At 39.6% G+C, this 22,194-nt stretch overlaps 1 protein-coding gene across 2 annotated transcripts; it reads left to right on the top strand.

Moving 5' to 3' along the window:
* On the top strand, positions 1-21,114 carry HSPA4L (heat shock protein family A (Hsp70) member 4 like; the record flags this gene model as incomplete). 2 transcript variants are annotated; one of them, XM_079534365.1, is made up of 20 exons in its annotated part: positions 1-107; positions 3,265-3,322; positions 4,706-4,846; positions 5,685-5,807; positions 7,064-7,163; positions 8,726-8,859; positions 9,784-10,028; positions 10,116-10,192; positions 11,387-11,538; positions 12,053-12,159; positions 12,539-12,672; positions 13,806-14,008; positions 15,026-15,073; positions 16,208-16,309; positions 16,794-16,931; positions 17,808-17,933; positions 18,444-18,551; positions 19,679-19,798; positions 20,333-20,494; positions 20,920-21,114. In XM_079534365.1, the coding sequence occupies 20 exons, from the start codon at positions 1-3 to the stop codon at positions 21,112-21,114; spliced, it is 2,580 nt and encodes an 859-aa protein (XP_079390491.1). The 2 variants fall into 2 exon arrangements, with proteins under 2 accessions (XP_079390491.1, XP_079390492.1); XM_079534366.1 differs by lacking the exon at positions 15,026-15,073.
* Between the last annotated feature and the right edge of the window lie 1,080 nt (positions 21,115-22,194).

Raw genomic sequence — 22,194 nt, 5'->3', positions numbered from 1 at the left:
ATGTCTGTGGTCGGCATCGACCTCGGCTTCTTGAACTGCTACATCGGCGTGGCGCGGAGCGGCGGCATCGAGACCATCGCCAACGAGTACAGCGACCGCTGCACCCCGTGAGTAACGCCGCTCCGTGCCGCCCTCCCTCGGGCCGCAGCCGCCGTTCTCCCCTGGCCCTCCGCTCCCTAAGGCGGCGGCGGCGGCGGCGGCGGCGGCGCCGCCGGCGCCGCCGGGCCGTCCCGTCCCGCGGGGCCTCCCCAGTGCGGTCCGGCGCCGGCTGCTGCCCTGCCCTGCCCCGCGCGCCGCGGGCTTCCGGGAGCGGCGCGGTGCCGGCAGGAGAGCTGCGGGGCGCCGTGCTAGAAGCGCCGTTCTCCCCATCTCTCGCCGTGACTTCTCCGTGTCCTTGGAGGACCGCGCCGTGCGGCGCGGCACAGCGGGCACCGCAGGTTTCTGTTTGTTTCCGTTGCGATGGCTCTGTGCTCGCGTGCGTGCGTCCCGCCGCTTCTCCCCGGAGCGGCGCCCGGGTCTCGAACGGCCGTGTGACCGAGACGAGCGGGCGGCGCGGAGCTGTGCGTGCCTCCGCGCGGCCGCAACGTGCTGTGCGGGCAGCTGAGATGGGAGGATGCGCAGGGATCCCCCGTCGGTTTCGTTAGCGCTGAGAGGCCGAGAGCCGGCTCTGAAACTTTGTGCCGGGGAAACCCCGGTGCCCGTCCGTCGCCTCGCTCTGTTTGGCGTGCGAATCGAATGTCTCGTTGCTAATTTGTGAGTCACTTACTTCGAGGCTCTTGCGAAGTGGCTGTGAAAGTGATCTCGGGCACGGCTAGTGAGATAGCACCGGGTGCGCGGTTATGTACAGGCAGTGATACACGCGTCTGGATTTTCTCTCCTTTTCTCTAAATTGTCACAGGGAAAGTACAGTATAGAAAACGAACTCCCTTTCTAATGCTGTTGTCTGAAAGCAAACTTAACAGTGTTAAAATAGTTGTATCACAGAAGCTTGTTGAACTAATTGGGTCTTATTTCAAGTAGGGTTTGAGCAGATGTAACACTTAAATGCATCCAAAGTGCTCTGTGTCTCACTGAACAGTGCAGTAACTGAGCACTTTATCTCTCTGTTCCTGTGGGAGAGCTTACATCACTCAGAGACCTGCAGTTAACCAGGAGCTGACATGGATAGGATGTGTCCCAAATACTTTGGCACTTAATTCCAGATTTACCAAGTGACGGTGTTTGTTGTGTTGGTGTAACGCTCAGCAGAAATACCTGAACCAGTGCTGGACAAGCTAGGACACTCCTATTCACAGCGTGTCACTGAGCTTCCTAAAGAGAGGGCAGTGCTGGATATGCTTTATGGGGCTCGTTATGCTCTCTGCACAGGCCTTACGAGCACAGCCAGCACCTGGGCTTTGCAGCCTGTTCAGATACCTGTGCAGTGCTGGTGCGGACAGTGCGTTGTCAGTAGAGCCTACTTTGCATCTACATAAAAGCAGTATATGTTTGTGGAAGATGGTGTATTATTACACTTGAATGCAGTGCTCATTAAGTCTTGAATACTGTGTCGTGATGGTTAAAACATTCTGGTGATCCTTTACGTCAAACCCATCTTCTATAATTTAAGATGTAGGATTGTTGGCATTTATAAGATGTGCATCTTTGGGATAAGCACTGCAGAAAGAAAGGTTCTGTTGTGAAGCTATCTATGTCAGGAGATGTAGAATGCTCCCTGGGGCTCCTGACCTTGGTGTCTGGTGTTAACTGAGACCTGGCTTTTTCCGACTGGAGAACTCCAGCAGGTCAGCTGCACACGTTTGCACTGAGCCTTGGCTGCTGAATGCAGGGCAAATGGCTGTGTCTCACACTGTGGCAATGTGCAGAAAAAAAGCTGATGGTTGATAGCTCGTAATCTTTAATAATTTTTTTTCAGACCACATGCAATTAGTGTAGTCATAAGCTGTAATTAAAACCATTCTTCAGAGCATCTTCAAAACAGAGCTTGGAGAAGATTGCAGTCTCTTGGTGAGGAGAGCTGCCGCTGTTAGAGCAGTCCCTGTCCTGCTCAGATCCTTGCTTCAGAGGAAGGCAGGATGCTTTCTGCAGGGCTGTGTTCAGTGTGGTGGTGTATAGAGTAGAAAAGTTGGTTGATGGTGCTATCCAAGTGTATGCAATGCCCTCCCTCAGTGTGGTGAAGGTGGGGAGGAGGCAGGAAGTAGTCTGCTGCACTGACCTTTATGCATTCATTAAACAGTGAAATTTAAACCTTATGGGTCTGCGTTGTGGTTGTATGTTACTGATGAATGGCCTCAGGCAGATCCGTTCCCAGATGGGAGTAAATCCTACTTCCAATCTATACAAGCAGAGCTGGTGATTGGGGGTGGGGAAAAAAAGCAAGGATTGTTGACAGTACTTGGAAACACACTGGGAGGATATACTGAGAGTAGAACGTGCTAGGAGGAGGACATAATGCAGTATGTGTTGTTGGAGAAAGAAAATTTGGTAGTTACTCCAGTTTTACTTAGCTGCTGGTGGAGTTAGTGGGGCTCTGAGTGGAGTTCTGTTGCCTTGTTATGTGTGTTTCTTGCAGGTTTTCTTCCTTTTGACACTAGAGGGAAGGCTGCTGGGGAAGTAGCCATGCAGTGTCTGTGCTCCTGGTGAAGGGGTTGGGAGAGGAACAGAGCTGCATGGGACTGCGGGCTGCTGAGGACCTCCCAGACCTGTGATGACTGGCAGCTATAGGGCGTCTGCCTGCAGTTGGCCGTCACTGGGAGTGCCCGTGCGTTGTGGGGTTGGGCTGCTCAGCTACCTCAGGCTTGGGTGTTATTTTTAATTACTGTCTCACAATGATTGTTGGAAATTACTCCTGCAGTGTGAATGGAGTACTGTCAGACTCCGGAGTTTTTGTTTCAAGATAACTTGCCTGGTGACGTTCAGAGCTTCCTTTTTGGTGTTCCAGACTACTTTGGTTCCAAGCTGTCACCTGGAATTAACTATTAATTCCTTATCTTTATTGTAGAATATGTAGAACACTTATGTTTTTAAAGAATTCCCTAAATGCCTTGAGAACAATTGTGGTTGCCAGAGTTTCTACACTAATTTGCAGAGAATGAAATAGCAAGAATTCCACAGCAAGTTCTGGTGCTTGATACAATAATGCTGTTAATACTACAGCCATATTCTTTCATTGTAGTTTTTGGGGCTTTGCTTTGTTTAGAATTATGTGGATATAGTTTATAACACTTCCTTTTAAAACTCAATTTTTTTTTCTTTTTTATTTAGAGCATGTATATCTCTAGGATCCAAGACACGGGCCATTGGGAATGCAGCAAAGAGCCAGGTAAATGGATGGAGGGGGGTAGGGGGGATACAAGAGCATATCACTTACCTGACTCGCATTCTGTTGAGCTTCAGAAAGAGAAGTAGTGAATAAACTTGATATTGCAAAGTAAGTTGTCTGTTACAAGTGTGCATTTTGCAGTATTACTGCTTCAGTATTCTGTTATTCTAGTATTTTTTTTATTCTATTACAAACTGTTTTGTCATTAAGAATAGAGAATGGGAAGAAATGGACATCTTTCCCAGTAAGATATTTTTTTTCCTGACCATTTGTGACAGTAAGAGTACAGTTCCAAATTGTATCTCCATGTGGGGGATGGGAGGGATTCTGTGCTTACAGTTTTTGAAAAGTTGAAGCAGCTGTTCAGCAAAAGCTTGATACTGATGCTAGCTAATTCTTTGCAACTTCACTGGTGGCTTAGGAGAACCAGGAATTGTTTTGGAAGGAAAATACTTAGAAAACTTAAAATAGCCACTGTGAATGTAGAAAGCCAAAGCAGATGAGACTTTACCCTTTTTCTTTACACTCAGACATCGTGTTAGCAAGCTGAAAGGAGGAGGCCTCTTTCCCCAAAGTGGTGTGCAGTTGACTGGAAATTGAACAGCAGGTTTGCTGAGCGGCTGTAGAGGTGATGGAGCCTCCTGGTAGTAGCATGAGCATTCAGGACGTGGCAGATGCTGTGATAACTTCAGTTCTAAGAAACTTTACACTATTGATCTGAGCTCAGCCCCTGAGCTTGCTGGTGGGAAGGTGTCCTGCTGGTAATGTTTCCAGCTGTTCAGCTCATTATTTAGGGTAGTAAACTAGACTGGCTGATGCTGAAATAGGTTACCCTGGAGTATCTTCTTTTGGTAGCTCAATTAAATATTGTATTTGTTAGTGTGGGTTTCTGACAAAATCTTTCCTTAAAATAATCCAGGTGAAATACTCATAACATAATAGATGGAGGGAGGGCTTTATCTTCTTTGCAATTGGAATCTGAATTAGAGCACAATTTTAAGAGAAAAGGAGTGCAGTGTGTGCACTTGTTGAAGCTTCATATGAAGTGAATGTAGGTAGTGGCTTTATTTGTTACTTCAGATTGCTGTTACTTCGATATGTAAATCGTCAAATCTTGTACACGATGTCAGAAAGCTCCTTTAAAATAACAGGTGCAGCAGTTAACAGTTACTAAAGGGGAAAGTAAACTTGGGTTTGATAGTGGAGACCATAGATCTAAGAAGAGTGCTGCTTTCTTCGCACTCTGTGTTTTCCAGTAAATGTGTGATGCTTGAAGAAGTGTGTTCAGTACGTGCATTGAGCCCAGCATAACAGGAGTTATCATCTGAAGGGTTTCTGTAGTCTGTGTGTAAGAGATAACTGAAAATGGAATATCTTTCACAGATTGTTACAAATGTAAAAAATACACTGCATGGCTTCAAAAAGCTGCATGGAAGAGCATTTGAAGATCCTTACATACAAGCTGAAAGGGCCAAACTTCCTTACGAACTTCAGAAGATGCCAAATGGCTCAGTAGGAGTAAAGGTAAGTTAGAACTTGGTGCGGAGTCATCTCTTGCAGTAGAGACCAGCACTTCAAACCTTTGCCATGTGGTGCATATTATATAATTGTGTCTCTTAGTGTACATGGTATAAAGAGGTATTGCATTGACTCCCTTGCAGATGTCCTGTAAAACTTTTCAGTTACTAGTACCAGAAGCATTAAGCTTGGATTTCACTCAACTTGAATAAAACTGTGCAATAAACCTGCTCTTTTCAAGAGATGAAGAGCACCTTTTTCCCTGCAATAACATTTGCTCAAGTATGGTACTTTTTCTGAGATGTCTGTCGTGGTTTCTCTTCGTTAGCTTTCTGTAGTCTCATTAATAGTTTATACCCTACGAGGTTTACCTCTGCATAGGTATAATTACAGTGTGTGATTATTCGTGATATCTCGTTTGTCTTATGGACGTGCGGAAACCGAGTTGCTGAAAACCAGGTTAATTCTGTCTCAACATTTAATCTGAACAAGTTATTTTTAAATTACTTCCAAACTAATAGTTGGAAACAGCTGTTCTTAACATTCAGACGTTTTGGCTTGAGTCTCTGACTGTAGGTCTTAGATAAGAAACACTATGTCTGAAAAGGTATTTGATTTTTTTTTTATTTTTTTTTTTAAAAGTCAAATGTGTTTTTCTGATACTATTTTTTTAAGTAGCTTTTCAGGCTTTTTTTTTTTTTATTTTATTTTTTATCTTGGCCAAAGCTGTTAGTGTACCTCCTTGTCAGGAAGAAAAGGTTGTTGGTGAAAAATGCCATGCCGTTGTTGCTTACAGTGCTTAATGTGGGATGATTTCTTACAGAACTGCAATTCTGTCTTTCAGGTGAGATACCTGGATGAAGAGAGGCTGTTTGCAGTGGAACAAATTACAGGAATGTTACTGGCCAAACTTAAAGAGACTTCAGAAAGTGCTCTGAAGAAACCAGTGGCAGACTGTGTTATTTCAGTAAGTTGTCATCCATTTACTGTCATTTTGCTCACGGGTAACTTTATATAAGTTTGTGCCATTATGCCATAATGTGACAGGGAAGAGATACAAGTGGTGTGTAGAAATCACATTGACAAGGACTTGGGTCTTTATTACAGATTTTTTCCAATTGATAACACTTGTCGTCATACACGAGAACGTGGAAAACTTGTTGAGTGTGCTTTGAGAAAACATACTGTGTAGGCTGATTGGGGCTGGTTTGCTGGAATGTAACTTGCTTTCTCTAAAAGAAATATTCTAATGTAAAGGCATTCTTTCCTAGTCCCAAAGAAGTTCCCAGATGTATGGTCAATTTTGTAGTTGAGTTCTGTTTGGTTGTATTGTATTTGAAAGTTACCTGGAACTTACTGCTCTGAAGATAATGTACTGGGGATTTAAGAAACCTGAATTACCCTCTGTCCGTTGAAAAGGTGTTGTTTATTTGGCTTATCTGCTTGGTATCTTTTTTGCTATGCAGCTCACCCATGGGGGCGAGCAGGGGCAGCAGAACTTAGGCGGGAGGGTTTAGAGGGGATTTGTTCCCAATATAGAAGTCCTAGATGTCTGCTTTTCACATTGTAGAAAAGCGGTAGCCAACAAAATAGAAAATACAAATATAATTCTGTGTTAAGCTTTGCTGAAGTTGAAGAAATGGCAACTGAGTGCAGCCAGTTTCACTTAGAAACATTTAGGTCTGTGATTGTGCTTTGTCTATTTTTGGTGGAATTGAAGACTGCAGCGGACTGTAAGCTGGAACTGTCAGTTAGGTAAAATGGTACAGCTTGATATAGACCCAGTTGTAGCACAAAATTTAGTTCAGAGGTTCTGAACCTAAAAATACTGTAGTGCTTCAGCAATAACTTCTGGGGCTGTGTATTTATGCATACTTATTTAAGTAAATCTTTTGGCTTGGGTGTATAAGTGTTTTGAGCTCATAATGATTTTGAGATCAGATTCATCGGAAGAATGAAAACTTCATGGAGGTTTGTTGGTGCTTAAATATGCTTTTTTAAAAAACAGGTTTGAATTTCACTTGCATATTTTTGTCATGGTTTGAAGTATGCCATAAAGTGGATTGCTTGGCTGTTGTATTCAGACTGCCTTATTAATCTGAGGTTAGTTTATAACACTTTCTTGTGGTATTGAAATTTATAGTCTTGTTTAGTGGGTAAATCAGACTTCTTTGATTTAGAAGTCTATATGTCATATCCTATGTAATTATTTCTTGGAAACAGGTACCAAGTTTTTTCACTGACACGGAGAGAAGGTCTGTAATGGCAGCTGCTCAGATTGCAGGATTAAATTGTCTGAAGCTAATGAATGAAACTACAGCAGGTAAAGTCCTGTGTGCACAGAAATAGAGCGGCAACGCATGTAAATGTTTTCTTAACAAACTGTTGAATCTGTAAGGGCTGTGACGCACTACTGTTACACAATTAGGAGCTTGGAAAAAGCTACTGAGGCTTGTATTGCCCAGTCCAACTTGAGAACTGGAAGCACAGCGAACTGATGAAGCTTAGGGGCCCTGAGGAGAGTTTGCATTTTGTAACCATAATACGGTGCAACTTAAATAGCTCCCCTGCTTGTGAAGTGGGTATCTGTGCTTTCCTCTGTACCGTGGAGCTGCGGCAGGTAGGTCAGGAAAGCCTGAACTAGCTTCAGAATCAATCCAGCAGGGATATGCACCTGACCTAAATCCTCAGCTGTTGTATTAAATAGTACTATAATGTTGTGTTATCAGATGTAACTGCCTATTTTCTGTCTGAAAGATTGCGATTAATCCATTATTTATGTGAGATGTGTTGTGGAGTCTTATTTTAAGAGTGATTTTTTTTTTTCCATGGGTTTGCTCTACATCCAAATCACCTCATCCATATCTCTTTCTAACTTGTAGTTAGCTGCAAGTAAAGTTCTTTCCAATTCTTGATCAAACAGTAACACGACAGATTTTTCTTTCCAGCTTATTGTCTGTGCTGAAATAAAAACAAATTTCACAGTAGTGTGAGGAGGAAGTTGGTTTTTGTTTTTGTTTTTTTTAATTAAAATGTATTTAGGGGAGATCTTGAAAGTGCATAATAAGAACCCCCTCATGTTTAACTTCTCATGTATGGTTTAAAAAGGTGCCTCTACACAAACTGCATTGTTACGGAGTTTTATCTTAAGGCTCATTTGCTGATCATATTTAGAAACCAATGTTATCGCTTTTAAAAATATTCAAATTGAGTAAAGTCTGTGGGAAAGTGACAGTTTAAGCTTGTTGCAAATCTGCCAGTTGTAGCATTAGCACGATTGTTATTTCTCTGAAGTAACTTATTTACTGCCCTTACATGGTTTTGATGAATTCTACGGCAGAGTATTAAGAAGTGCTACATGGGAACTGAAGTTGGAGCGGTTTAAACCAGTCATGTAATTTTTATTGATATGAATTCTTCTATGAGATCTCAGCAAGCTCTCTGGGTGAATGCTGGTTTTGAGATCTTAGCTTCTCCTAAACTATTTTGAAAACTTCTTGTTGAACATACTGAGTTGTGCAGAGCTGAGCTAAGATTCTGAACATAATTTCAGAGGAGAGTTACAGGTGTGACCTTTATACGTGAATAATAACTGCCAACAAATCCTAAAAATTGTAAGTTAGGGTAGAGCGTGTGTTGCGCTTGAATGGCAGTTATGAATTAACGTGAGCTAATAGTAACACTACAAATCGAATGACAGCACAGAATTAGGCAACTCATAGAGCCTGAAAGTCATGTCACTTTGCGCCCAAATATTCTGTGAGAGCAGAGTGATGGAAGTATTTAGTTTAAGTATAATTAGCGCCTTTCTTTTGGTAGTGCTTCTAAAGCATGCTTTCCATCTGAATGCAGCTCTGCCTTGACATTCACACGTTTCTTTTGCAGTTGCTCTAGCCTATGGGATATACAAGCAAGATCTACCAGCTTTGGAGGAGAAGCCGAGGAATGTGGTCTTTGTCGATATGGGGCATTCTGCGTATCAGGTTTCAATCTGTGCTTTTAACAAGGGAAAACTGAAGGTAATCTGTTTTTAAGTCTTTGCAGTAAAATACCATATTTCCAAAGCATTTAATTAAAAATATTGTTCTGTGGAAAGTTTTGTAACTAAACAAAATCTACAGCAAATAGTATTGAAGTGCAGAATACCAAGATTGCCCGGCCTTTTTGCAGTTGCGACAAAGCAGTTTTCAATAACAAAATGCCCAAAGGTTGCCTTGGAAAGTGCTTGACAGTTAAGAAAATATGTGGCTTTTGTGCCTTGTTTTCCCAATGAAATAGTTGTGCATTCCTAGTGATCTCACCGAAAGAGTGGTGATGGAATGATTGACTTACCTATGGGGTATTGTTGAATTGCTTTAAACTGTTTCTTATGATCATTTTTTTCCCTACCGTGTTATAATGATGTAAAATCTAAATTCAATCAAATGTGAAACAAAACAGTATTTGCTTTCCTGTTTCAAAATTTTCATCTTTGAGGTTTGGTCTACTGCTGGCTGGGTGTTTCTGTACGTTGGTCTTTGGTAGACTTCAGCTGAGGTCATGTGGAAGATGATAGTGGTGTGAGGTTTTTGTTTTTTGGAGAGAGGGAGAGTGAATCACAAGACTAGTAATAGCATAAAAAAACAGCTAACTTGCTTTTTCTTCAGTGAGCTACTAAACTGAGTAAAGGCTGCAGCATGGTGGAAAATGGCATGATAAATGTAGCTTTCATTTTTAGAGTAATAATGGTTGCATTTTATTTGAGGAGGGCAGAAAAGAAGTGAAGTGAGTCATTTGTCATGTTTATTTTTTAAGTTGTTGTTCTGTCATGCAACTGACAGTAGCTAGTTCACATCCACAAAAGATGTGAACTTTTAAAACTATATGAAACCTATCCCTATATCTAAAGAAATGCCATTAGGTAACTTGTATTCTGTTTTGTTTGTTTTTTCACTTTTATGCAGGTCTTAGCTGCTACCTTTGACCCTTTCTTAGGTGGCAGGAATTTTGATGAGGCTTTGGTAGACTACTTCTCCGAGGAATTTAGGACAAAATACAAACTGAATGTAAAAGAGAATCCCCGAGCACTGCTCAGATTGTATCAGGAATGTGAAAAACTAAAGAAGCTTATGAGTGCAAATGCTTCTGACCTTCCGCTGAATATAGAGTGCTTCATGAATGACCTTGATGTCTCTAGTAAGATGAACAGGTACCGTACGTTATTTTCACTGAAGTATGACCAGACGTCGTATCGCAGCTGTCTTTTAATATGGAACATTTTCCCTGTTCCTGGCAGAGCTCAGTTTGAGCAGTTGTGTGCAGCTCTTCTGTCCCGAGTGGAGCCTCCTCTAAGAGCAGCCATGGAACAAGCTAGTAAGTAGGAGTTGGGTGCTACCTTTGGTTCTAGAAAGTAATCAGTAATGTGGTTATCCTAGATCTCTTTAATGATTATCTTTTTAATGTATTTTTGTATTCATTAGAATTGCAAAGCTAAGTACTGAAAAGTTAAATGTAAGTTCCATTCATATGCTTGCCATGTATGCATGAATCCCATTCCTGCCTCATTTAGTGCACAAATGCGTATGCAACCCTGACTTATTGACCTTCATTCACCCTGTGTAATGGAAAAGGTTGGGCCATGGAAATATATATGTATTTTTTAAAGGAAAAAAAAAAAGGGGGGGGGGGAATGATGAGGATGGGGGAAACCAGTGTACTGTACTTTGAACACTTAGCAACTGTCTGGCCAGCCTGTTCCATATGTGATACGTAAGTCTTCACTGACCTGAGAACTTGGCAGTCTATTCTCAAAATTTTTGAAGCATGTGCAAATAACAGTTTCTTTTTGTTCGTTTGTTTAGTGAAATAGTCTTTCCTAGAAAAAGGTTTTACCCTATTTTTCAACGAAAAGGGAAATATTCTGCTTATTTTTTGAGTTGGCTCGGTAACTAATGCTGGAAGTAAGAACTTGAATAACTGCTGAGCAAAAACATACAAGACTGACAGCTGTTTGAGATTCTGAGATCACTTCATGCTCATATCTGGAATCCAGAATTAAAGTTAACCTGCAAGCACAGTTGAATATTTATTTTATGTTTTCAGTCAAGGGTTTTGCTTTTCTCATTGGCAACGAAAATTAATCCAAACATACGATGAGGTATGTTTGGGCTTTCTTTTATTCTTGTTTGGGAGGAATGAGAGGTGGTGTGAGTAGTACAGGGCTGCCAAGGGAAATGATTGCACATTTGGGTTTATGTCCACCAGAAGGGAGAGGGTGCACATATACAAGGTGTTTTTGAAGAACAGCTGTCACAACATGAGCTGTATTTGATGCTTTGCTTCTGCATTTTCCGGAGTTGTGCAACCAGTAAACTTCTTAGCCTGCAGGAGGGATAAGGGTTTTAAGGTGCTTCACTGCAAATCTGGTTTTAAAGATTTTATTGGCAGTTTAATCAGTGCTTGTTATTAATGTGTAGTTAATAAGAGATCTCTGTCTAATTTTTGTTGTAGAGACAGCTTTTTGGTATCTTGGTGATAAGTAAAGGCAATGCGCGCTCTTTCTTCTAGGACTTCACCGTGAAGATATCTACAGTATAGAAATAGTTGGTGGGGCTACTAGAATTCCAGCAGTGAAGGAACAGATCTCTAACTTTTTCTGTAAAGAAATAAGCACCACACTAAATGCTGACGAAGCTGTTGCAAGAGGCTGTGCCTTGCAGGTATGGGTATTAAAATTCAGTATTGCTCACTTACTGTGACGTGCTACTGCACTGTAACTAAGGAAAACCAAATATCACTGTGGGTGGAAGGAGGTCAGCTCTTACTTGCTTATTGGAACAGCTGGTGACAGATCACATCAGAAAAGACTGTATTATGTTCGGTAACTTGTCACTGTCATATTAAAGGGAATGACCCTGTTAGAGACCTGTTGAATTTGATTGTCTGAATTTATTGGTCCACTTCTGCGTAAGCCATTTGTAAGATTTTATTGTGTCTTTACTGACAGTGACCAGGGAAATGGTGTTCATTTAATTAATTAAAGTCAGCCCGTTCAATTACCTCTCAAGTCAGTTCAATTAATTATCTGCCAAGAGTAAAAAGATTCTGTTTAAAAAATGCTGTGGTAAGCTGGAACCTTCACGTGACATGTATGCACTTAGATATTAATTAGTTGCTGTACTGCTATTTATTTTACTACATGGGTATAATAAAATTCTGATCTTTGTTTTCTAGTGTGCAATTCTTTCCCCAGCTTTTAAAGTGCGGGAATTTTCCATCACTGATGTTGTTCCATATTCCATAACATTGAGATGGAAATCGTCTTACGAAGAAGGAACAGGGTAAGTTGCACAATGTCTGCTGAGAAGTATGATGGTGTGTTTGTATAGGGAAAAAAATTGAGTTGTGGAGAAGGCCTTTCAGACTTGGAAGTTGTCATCTGATAAACAGTTCTTCTTTCTCTTTTTCTTTTTTTCCTTGATTTCCAATTACTGCTTAATTGAAAAGATATTTAATTTAAGAAGCATTTGCATGAAGTTGCTTAATTTAAGTGACATCAAATGTTTAGTCCATCTTGAGATGCACTGGCCTTTAATGTGCAGCTCTCGTCAGAAACTTTCAAGTAAATAGGTTATTTGGTGGCTTATTTAGCATGGCTGCTGATAATCCATTACATTATGCTCAATGGTTTAAATTTTACATAATATTTTACTGCTGTAGGGAATGTGAAGTCTTCTGCAAGAACCATTCTGCTCCATTCTCAAAAGTAATTACTTTTCACAAGAAAGAGCCTTTTGACCTGGAAGCTTTCTACACCCATCCGCATGAAGTGCCTTATCCTGACTCCAGAATAGGTAAGAACGTGTGAATAAGAAAAGCGACTTTTATTGGCAAGGAAGAAGTTTTCTCTGATGATCTTTACATCCATGTTTCCTACGTTATGGTAAAACCTCAGTTCTGTAGAACAGCTGAGAACAGCCTACTTGCCTTTGATGCAGTGCTCAAACTGTATCAACATCAGATGATGGCAGTCACTAGAAAATTTACTTTCTTTGTTCTTCACTGTTTCTGAATGCTTCAGAAATGTCACTGCAGAGAATTTAGTGCTGTGTTGTCTGGTTCTTGCAACTTCACTAAAATGTGAAGCAGGACCCACCAGCACAGATTTTTTGAAGTAATTGCATTAAAGGAACTGTTAATGCTATTCATCTGTTCAGATATGAATTTATGTCACTTTCTGTTCTTCTGTGAACTTAAAACGTAGATGTTTCCTGAATGAGTCCAAAGAACTGGAGGGTTGAATTAGTTTCCTGATAGCTAATACTGTTTTACTCATAATTTACTCAGCATCTTTAAAACTGATTTGTGATTTTATTTGCTGACTTGTGAGTCAGATATAAACTTGGTACTGCTTTTTTGGGTGTCTGCAAAATACCCATCTTTAGGAAAGAGCATTCTCATCTGTATGTGCGCAGTCTGCATCACTTTTCACTCAACTTGCAACAATTTTCAAAATACAAACCTAACTGTTTGCAGAAGCCTCAATAAACGTGCTGCTCAGTCTCCAAATGTCCAGTGTACCAGGGTAACTAAATCCAGGACCTTTCTCTGTTAAGTTTTTTCATTGCTAAGTTAGTGTAAGTAAGCCAGAGTTAAATGGGTGAAATAAATGGTTTGAGGTGAGTCGCAGAGTAGTTCCTCTACTGTGATGGTTAGAAAAGGTAGCAGAGAGATTTAACGCTTGCTACAGTGTTATCTTGATTTTTTTGTCAATAGTGAAATTGTCCTGTGGCTGTACAACATAAATAAGTGACAGACTAGTTTTTAATTTGTCTAGCTTCAGTTTTTGTCATAGAACTGGAAAGTAAGTAGGAGTTTTAAAATAAATTTTATTTAGATCGCATTGTGATTTAAATTAGCCTTCAAGTTGTGGTTTTGGTGGTCTTGCTTTGTTTTTGTTTTTAATTTTCTGATCTCTTTTCTTAAGGGCGTTTCACTATTCAGAATGTTGGTCCCCAGCATGATGGTGACAACTCCAAAGTGAAAGTTAAAGTGCGTGTCAATATTCATGGCCTTTTCAGCGTGGCCAATGCTTCCATAATAGAAAGGCAGAATGTCGAGGGAGATCACAATGATGCACCGATGGATACTGAGTCATCAACTAAGAACCAAGGCAGAGAAGATGAGCTGGTACGTAAACTTGTAAATATCTACAGTCCTTGTAATTCTGACAAGAGAGATGATAATTGGAAATTGCTATGATTTCACCTCCAGAAGCTGTATGCTCTTTTTCATGCCTACATGATTTCTTCAATTATATAACATGTTTGTTTGTATTATTAAAATACCGGTGACCTGGCACTTTGAAAACAAAACTATGGAAACAAGTGGGTTCCAAGGGGGAATTTTCTTCCTTTGTTTTTTTTTTTTTTTTTTTTTTTTTTAGCATCTCTAGACTAGTCCTGGTATTACTGTGTTGCTCTCAAATGGCAGCACAGTTAATGTGTTCTGACAGATGAATTCTAAAGGTGTGGGGTTTTTTTCCAAGTACTACGTCTTCGTTGATTAAAGAACAGATGGTATTTTTTTCATAAGCCTTCTTTCACTTAAGACGCTGTATGTACTTGTCTATAGGTAGTTCTTACAAACTGTCTTAAAAGCCTTGAGGGGAAGTTAATGGAAATACATGTGTGATAGTGTTGCCATCAATACTGGAGAAATTACTGGTTTAGACATCATTATGTCACTGCTAGTCAATGCTGTATTGCTGTAGAAGTGCCTGCTCACAGCATTCTGCCTGTCAGTTCTCCCATCCTAGTGTAAGGAGGATCATTTTCCTTGCTGGCGTCCTACATACTACAGGTAGATAGCTGAGAGTTGCAAGAGTCAGCTCCTAGACTGACATGGTAGGTGTTAGGACTGGGTGGCAGAGAGTGCTTTTGTGGCTGGGAGTGGCATACCAGCAGTGGTATCTGGCAGTTCCTGGTGGATAAGTGCTTTGCATCTGACATTTGCTTGGAAGTGAAACGGCTGGAAGTGACATAGCTGGCATTTTGTGTTATCAGCATGCTGCATGTCAAGGTTATTAATCTTAGTAAGTACACTGTGTTCAGTACAAGGGTAACCACTTCCATCCTCAGGCTTTGTTGGTTTGTATTACTTCCATTTATCCTAATACATCTTCTGTTTTACAATGGTGCTTGTCAGCAATTACCTTTCATTATTGAGGATGATACCCTCGACTCTGAGGATGAGGTCTGTAGTGTATATGTGTATTTCCCATACCCCCTCACTCCCAGCTGCTTGTAGGCAAGGTAGTTCCTTCTGGTTATTGCCTTTCCTGTGCGAACAGTAAGAACAGAAAATAAGGAAGTTCTGCTCTGCAGTGAGAATGCTTAACTTTGGTAAAAGTAGCCTGTTTACTTCCTACTTCAATCACTAAAACTTGGCCGAATTAACTAACGCAACTAACCTGCAGCACGTGCACCTGTGCTAGAGTTTGCTAGTATTTCACCAAACTAACAATAGTGTTTTATGCATATGTGGTGTATAAATAAATGAGTTTAGTTCTTTGTGAGAAGTCAAAAACTACTTCGGTTACATCTTGACTACTCTTCAGAGTCTCTTCACTATTTATTCATGCCTTGGATTTTCAAGTACTTCCAAATAGTCACTCTGAAAATTTGAAACTTTCATTTATTAGGATGTTATTAAAAGTTTTTGCAGTGACAGCAGGGAATTGGAGAACTTGAACTAATTCAAGTGATCAGCTCTCGTAATTACAGTGATGTCTTTGAAGACTCTCAAATCTAAAATAAGGCAGTGAACTACTTAGTGATAAATTCAAGTGAAACATGGAGTGACCAATAAATATAATTGGTCTTGTGCTGTGAAAGGCTATTACAGAAATGACTTTCCATGGTCCTGTGAGACAAGTGCAGGCAACACTTAAAATTATTAAATTACTTCTGTTTTAGATTATAACTTTTAAGGGTTGGGGGAAATGTTATCTGTTCAACGTTCTGGCTGTTCCTTACAGGATCTGTAGTTACTGCCTGTGATGGTGTTGTGCTTCTAGAATTTTATTTGCATGTATTTCATATGTATGTATTTCAAAATTAAAATGGAGTATTCCCTGCGCTTAGTATAATTCTGTGGATAGCAACATCATAATTGATTAAAGAAGGAAGGCCAAATTGCTTCTGTTTCTATCTCAAATTAAACAGATGCTGTGTTATCAAAATGTCTGTTGAAGTAATGCTTGATTAACTAAATCAAAGATTTGTTGAGACTGAATTGAGCACATAAAGACTGTGATGTATTTTGATAGACATCAGTCTTAAATCATACCACAAACCTGTGCATTCAGTTATGCAACTCTTTGTCTAGGATAAAATGCAAGTTGATCAAGATGAAGGTGCTCAGAAAAGTCAGGCTGAACAGCAGAGCCAGGCAGATGAGGAAACCGAAAATGCAGGAATTGAAACAAAGGTATGTATTCAGCATTGATAAGGAAACACAATATTGTTTTCCTTAGAGTCTCTTTTTTCTGCGTAATATTCTCAGATGTATTCCATTAATCTCCTTAGTTGTGATTCGTAGGGACTTTATTTGGAAGAGCAGAGAAATTCTACCTTAGCACTTCCCTTTCAGTGTTGTAAGCCACGACTTCTGAAGTAAGTTTCCTTGATTTAACATAGGTTTGAAGTGAAAATGAAAATCAGGGAAGCTTGAGAATCTTGGAGAAGAACATGCAGTGTCTTTAGGTTTTTCGAACAGTACTTCACATTGTTTGAAGAAATTAAATTTCACCAATTTGGTTCAAAAGTAAAATAACGGTGATTCTGAATAGCAGATGCTTGTGCTTCATTTGCATGCAGTTAATTTGTAGCTCTTAGTAATTTTTGTCTTCTTTGTGCATAAGTGTAGCATTATTGTAATTCTGTGAAGTTCCTTACAATTGAAAATCTTACAGGCTTCTTCTGGAGACAAGCAAGATCATCCAACCCTGCCAAGGGCTAAAACAAAAGTCAAGAGTATTGACCTACCTATCCAGGCAAGCCTCTATAGGCAACTGGGACAAGATCTTATCAATTGTTATATAGAAAATGAGGTAAGAAGCATGAACAGGTGATTACTCACATTAACATCAATAATTACTTTGTTTGCACAGCCTTAGAATTTCTTGAGGCTTTCCCTTCAGTAAGAACTTTGATTTTTGCCTACTTTTAGTTGGTGTCTTTTTCTTGGGACAATAAATCAATTTACTAGTAGTGCTTAATTACCCACATCTGAATGTAATCTATTAGACTGTTCTTACCTTGAACAATCAATGCCTTTCTTATGCAAGAAATTCCTAGGATTTCCAGTAAAGGCTGCACAGTCTGTTATAGGAATGCTAATTGTTACTGACTAACCTGAATGGGTCAGGATTAGCATTTGCAGACTGTTTTTTGTGCTCTACCAAGGCTGTGTGGCTGGCTAGATCAGGTTTTTGCCCTTAATGGCTTTATCAGCAGGAAAAGTGTTGGAAAGTATTGCCTGTAGAACGCTTGCTTTCCGTAGAATCCTGTATTTGCAACACCTTTACAGGTGTTCTCTCCCATTGCAAAGATTGCACTCATTTAAGATCTTCTCTCAAAGATGGTCAGTGCAAAGACTAAAATGTGAAATAAGTTTTCTGTAGAGCAGATTGACTCTTAGTGACCTCCAAACTCGTCAGTACTTACGTTTTTGTGATGGTCAGACTATAATTTCTACCTGATCCGTTTACGCTGAAGCACTTCACAAACAGCTTCTGAATGTGAACAGTTCTCACCCCCATCCCCTCCCCATTTCAGTTCTTCCTGAGGTGAAGATAAGTTATACAGAGGAGAAAATTAAATCAGTATCGGTCCTTTTTGTGGTTTGGGAAAAGTCATGCTCAAGCTCAGATGCTCATTTTGATACTTGAAATTCTTAGTTTTAACTAAGCTTTCATCCACCCTAGGGGAAAATGATGATGCAAGACAAGCTTGAGAAAGAAAGGAATGATGCTAAGAATGCTGTTGAAGAATATGTGTATGACTTCAGAGACAAACTATGTGGAGTCTTTGAGAAATTCATCACTGAAGAAGTAAGATTCGCCTGCGTGTTTCAGCTGTTGGAAAATGATTTTTCTAACAAAAGCTATGAGTGATATCTGTGGAGGCCACAGGATTCTATTGAACTTGTCTCAGAATGTGAAATGAATTAACTTCGGAAATGAAGTCAGCTATGCATCAGCGTGGCATTTGAATTGCAAATACAAAAATGAGCATAAAAATGAGTGCTTATTATCTGCATTTTATTTATTGAAAAATACAATTAATTCCCCACTTAAAAGTGTGGTGAACCTGGTGTGTTGCTGAAACCCAAGTAAAAGAGAAAGTGGTACACTTGGCTTTTGCAAAAGCAGAATTGAAAAAACATTTATGTATTAGTTTCTAATGGCTGTCTGTGGAAGTGTGTGGTACACAGGCAACAACTTTCTGAAACAGCCATTCCGCAGTAGCAGTTTTAAAGTCTATACTCCATGAATTACCTGGTTACCCAGCAACACATTTTGTTCTTTGCTAATTGATAGTGTCTCTGACTTGCTTCATAGGATACAAACAAGCTGACCTTGATGTTGGAAGACACAGAAAATTGGCTTTATGAAGATGGAGAGGACCAGCCAAAGCAAGTGTACATGGATAAGCTCCAGGAACTAAGAGTAAGGCTTCAAGCTCTTTAGAAAGAGGGGAAGGGGAATAGTGTATATGCATGTTATGTGGCTGGTGTAAGTACATATCTTCTAATGAGGGATGTGTGTGTGCCTGCCTACACGTGAACTGGATAAATCCAGTAACACGGTAGTACGGACATGCAGGTTGTACCTGGGTGGTATTTAGTTGCGTGATTGAATGTAATACGAAGAACTAGGGATACATAGAACTAGCAATACTGTTACTGTCAGTTGTCCTTCTAATATGAAGATGGTCAGCTGAAGTTGACAGTGGCTAGTGATGAATAGTAAAATTGATCACTGTGAGAATTTTTTGTAGCTCTTGCTACACACTGAAAGAGGCTTTTCAGTATTTGACTGTTCTCCCAAGTATTCAGAACTGCACTTGTAAATAGATGGCTCTGGTTTCAGTGTTTATGATGGTCTTCAATAGCTGTGTAATAAAACAGAAGTTTTGGTCTAGCACCAAATGGTAAAGGTTAATGAATGCTTTAACAGTAACTTCCACTATACTGTTTGATTGGTAATGACCAAAAAAAGCCCATCTTAAGTACTTCTAAACTTAAATAATCTTGTGGGCAAGTGTAAATTGTGATGAATGGGTATTTGGTTATTCAAGGCTATGTCTCCAGCTTTAGTTCTAACTGTTTCCTCTCAAGTGACGTTTTCCATTGTGGGAGAGGTCATTGATGGAAACTTGATAAGGGCAACTGCCTTCATGCCTGGATACCAGTATTCAAGAGAAGGGGAAAAACAGACAATAGATAAAAATATAACTTTTCTGACTGTTTTAAAATTCAAACCATCCCTGCAGATTGTCTTGTTTCTCTTCCAAGTGCATTGTAACAAATGCTCTTTTTGCTTTCTTTTGCCAAGAAAGAGCAGAGCACTAATCGTTTATTTAGACTTCTGGGTTTTTTTGGTGGTGGTGGCACTGCACTACAGCGAAATGCAAAGATTAACTCTTGAATGGGTGTGAAGAGGAGGGAAAAGCCATGCTGCTTACGATTCCATTTTTATTCCTTGACCAAAGTAAAAGAAGCTTGTGTTATGTCAAGATCTTTATTTCTGGGAAAATGAATTAGTTGCAGTATCTCACTTGGTTTATGTTTCAGAAATTTGGACAGCCTATTCAGGAAAGATACATGGAACATGAGGAGAGACCAAAAGTTTTAAATGAACTGGGGAAGAAGATTCAGCTCCTTATGAAAGCAGTAGAAGCATACAAAAATAAGGTATTTTTGTAGAAGCGTGGAATGATCTATAGGTGTTTGAATTTGACTATAGGATTTTTTTGTGTATATGTTCTAAAAGAAAAAAAAAACTTCTAGGACTTAACTTTTAAGCTGCTGTAAAATGACTTGTGCTTACCGTCCTGAGAACTTCTAAAACTGTTCTTCAAGGTTCTTTGTGAATGTGAATTGAACACTCGTGTTCTTTATGGTGACTTGTACCACCTGAAATGCCTACCACAGTGTTATCCTTGCTTCCATAACCCAAAAGGTTGTACATTGGGGTTATTCAGGTGAGTCTGTGTGTTCTATTGCAACTTTATGACACAGCTGTGCTTAAGCAGTGTGCATTTCAAAATTTCGCATACCTTAAAGTTTCCCGTGTTTTGTTCTACAGCTATTCTTCATACCAAACACTTGTTTAAAAACAAGGTTTGATTTCTAGTGGGTTGTAGTAATGGTACTCAGTTGTGTCCATTAAGCTCTTAATTGATTTAGAAGTGTGTAGTAATTGATTAAAAACATCTTTCTCCCTAGGATGAAAAATATGATCACCTAGATCCTGCTGAGATGGAAAAAGTTGAAAAATACATTAGCGAGGCCATGAACTGGTTGAACACCAAAATGAATGCACAGAACAAACTAAGCCTAACTCAAGATCCCATTGTCAAAGTGGCAGAAATAATATCAAAATCAAAGGTAAAAAAAAAATAAAAATAAAAAATTGTCATATGTGTTGCAGTCTAGTAAGCTTTTCTTGAATAAGATGTTGGCCTCTGTATTGAGCTAGAATACCATGCCTGCAGAGATGGTAAAGCTCTAAGGAACAGGGCTGGCAGCAGCAGTTTTATTAGCATTCAGTCCTAGCTCTTCACCTTACAGCAATACCTTTGAATAGCTGAAAACATCTGGAGCTATGGCATTGGTTGTGCCATAAAACTGATTACTGTAGGATTTTAACAAATCAGAAACTTCTTTCTTTTAAGCTTCTAGATTTGATAGAAGTCTAGTCCTTGAAAATGTCATGTTGGTCATTACAGACATGAAAGAAATTTGATATGTTCAAGTTTCATGCAGCTACTGTGCCACCAAATAACTCGTTCTCTCACTTTTGTTGTAACTAGGAGTTGGATAGCTTCTGTAATCCCATTATATACAAGCCCAAACCGAAGATAGAACCTCCCAATGATGGGCAGTCAAAAGCTAATGGTGAACATAATGGACCAGTGAATGGACAGAGCAGCACTGAAACAGGACCTGACCCAGCGAAGGACAATTCTCAGCAGACCAAACCATCTGGAGAAATGGAAGTGGACTAAATCTTGTGTTTCCGTTACTAAAAATAGTGCACAGGGTCCATTCTTTTGGTACACACCTCAGATGTTCAGTTACTCTTAGCCAACCTTCTGTCATTTGTTGCTGAGTAGTTTTGGAAGTGTTTCATATTAAGTACACCTCTGATGTTCATTTCCACTGATGCTGCTTATGTGGAGCTTTAGCCAAATGTAGATTGTATAAGTCAGTTTAAGCTTTCCCAATATATTTTATATCAAAACATACAGAATTGATATATAAATGGCAACAATCTACCTTATTTAAAGCTTTTATTGTGGATAAACCTCAGCTCCTTTATTCAGGAAAGGATACTGTATTGCACTACTGATGCTCAAGTGTAGATCTAATTGCATCTTTATTTTGGAAAAATATTGGAATTGAAGTGGCAACGCTTGTCACTTGAAGCACTGACCTTTTCTAGTTATTGTATTGTTATAATTTAAATATTAAAATAGAGGTTAGTTGGCATACTAGTCCATCTTGTTGATGTACCATGAAAATTGTACGGTCTCTTTCATATAAACTAATACAAGCATAAACATTGTTTTTAGATTCCCATACCACTAACAATCTTAGAAAATACCAGTATAATGGCTCTGCCATTTGCTGAAATTAAGTGAATGGTCTCATTGCACACTGCTGTACATAACGGACTGTGCTTATAGGATGATGCTAATGATAATAGTATCAAGTGGTAGAATATACAAGGACTTACATAGCTTTCCCTTGAAAATGTCTTGCTGCACATGTTACCATTTCCACTTGGTTTGTTTTGAATGAAATCTACATCTTGATTGCATATCATGCTGGGGATGAGAAACAGCAGAAATTGTGCTGTGTGAGCTGGATATTGGCCTAATGTTGAGGTTGCTTAAGTGCTGTCTGTTGCAAACTTGAAACAAATACTGAGCGCTTATTTAAGCCATGGTACTTGGCATACAATCCTTTTGGTCAAGGATCTAAACAGAAGAATATGCAAACTGGATATTACTACTCTAAAGATAAAAATCTACTTGATGAATTTGCATAGCTTATCAGTTATCCTTGCTCATCTACTTGATCTA

Source organism: Tetrao urogallus, assembly GCF_951394365.1.
Source record: "Tetrao urogallus genome assembly, chromosome: 4".
Lineage (NCBI taxonomy): Eukaryota > Metazoa > Chordata > Aves > Galliformes > Phasianidae > Tetrao > Tetrao urogallus.
The sequence above is the reverse complement of the archived record's forward strand: the minus strand, read 5'-3'. Positions and strand labels throughout refer to the sequence as shown.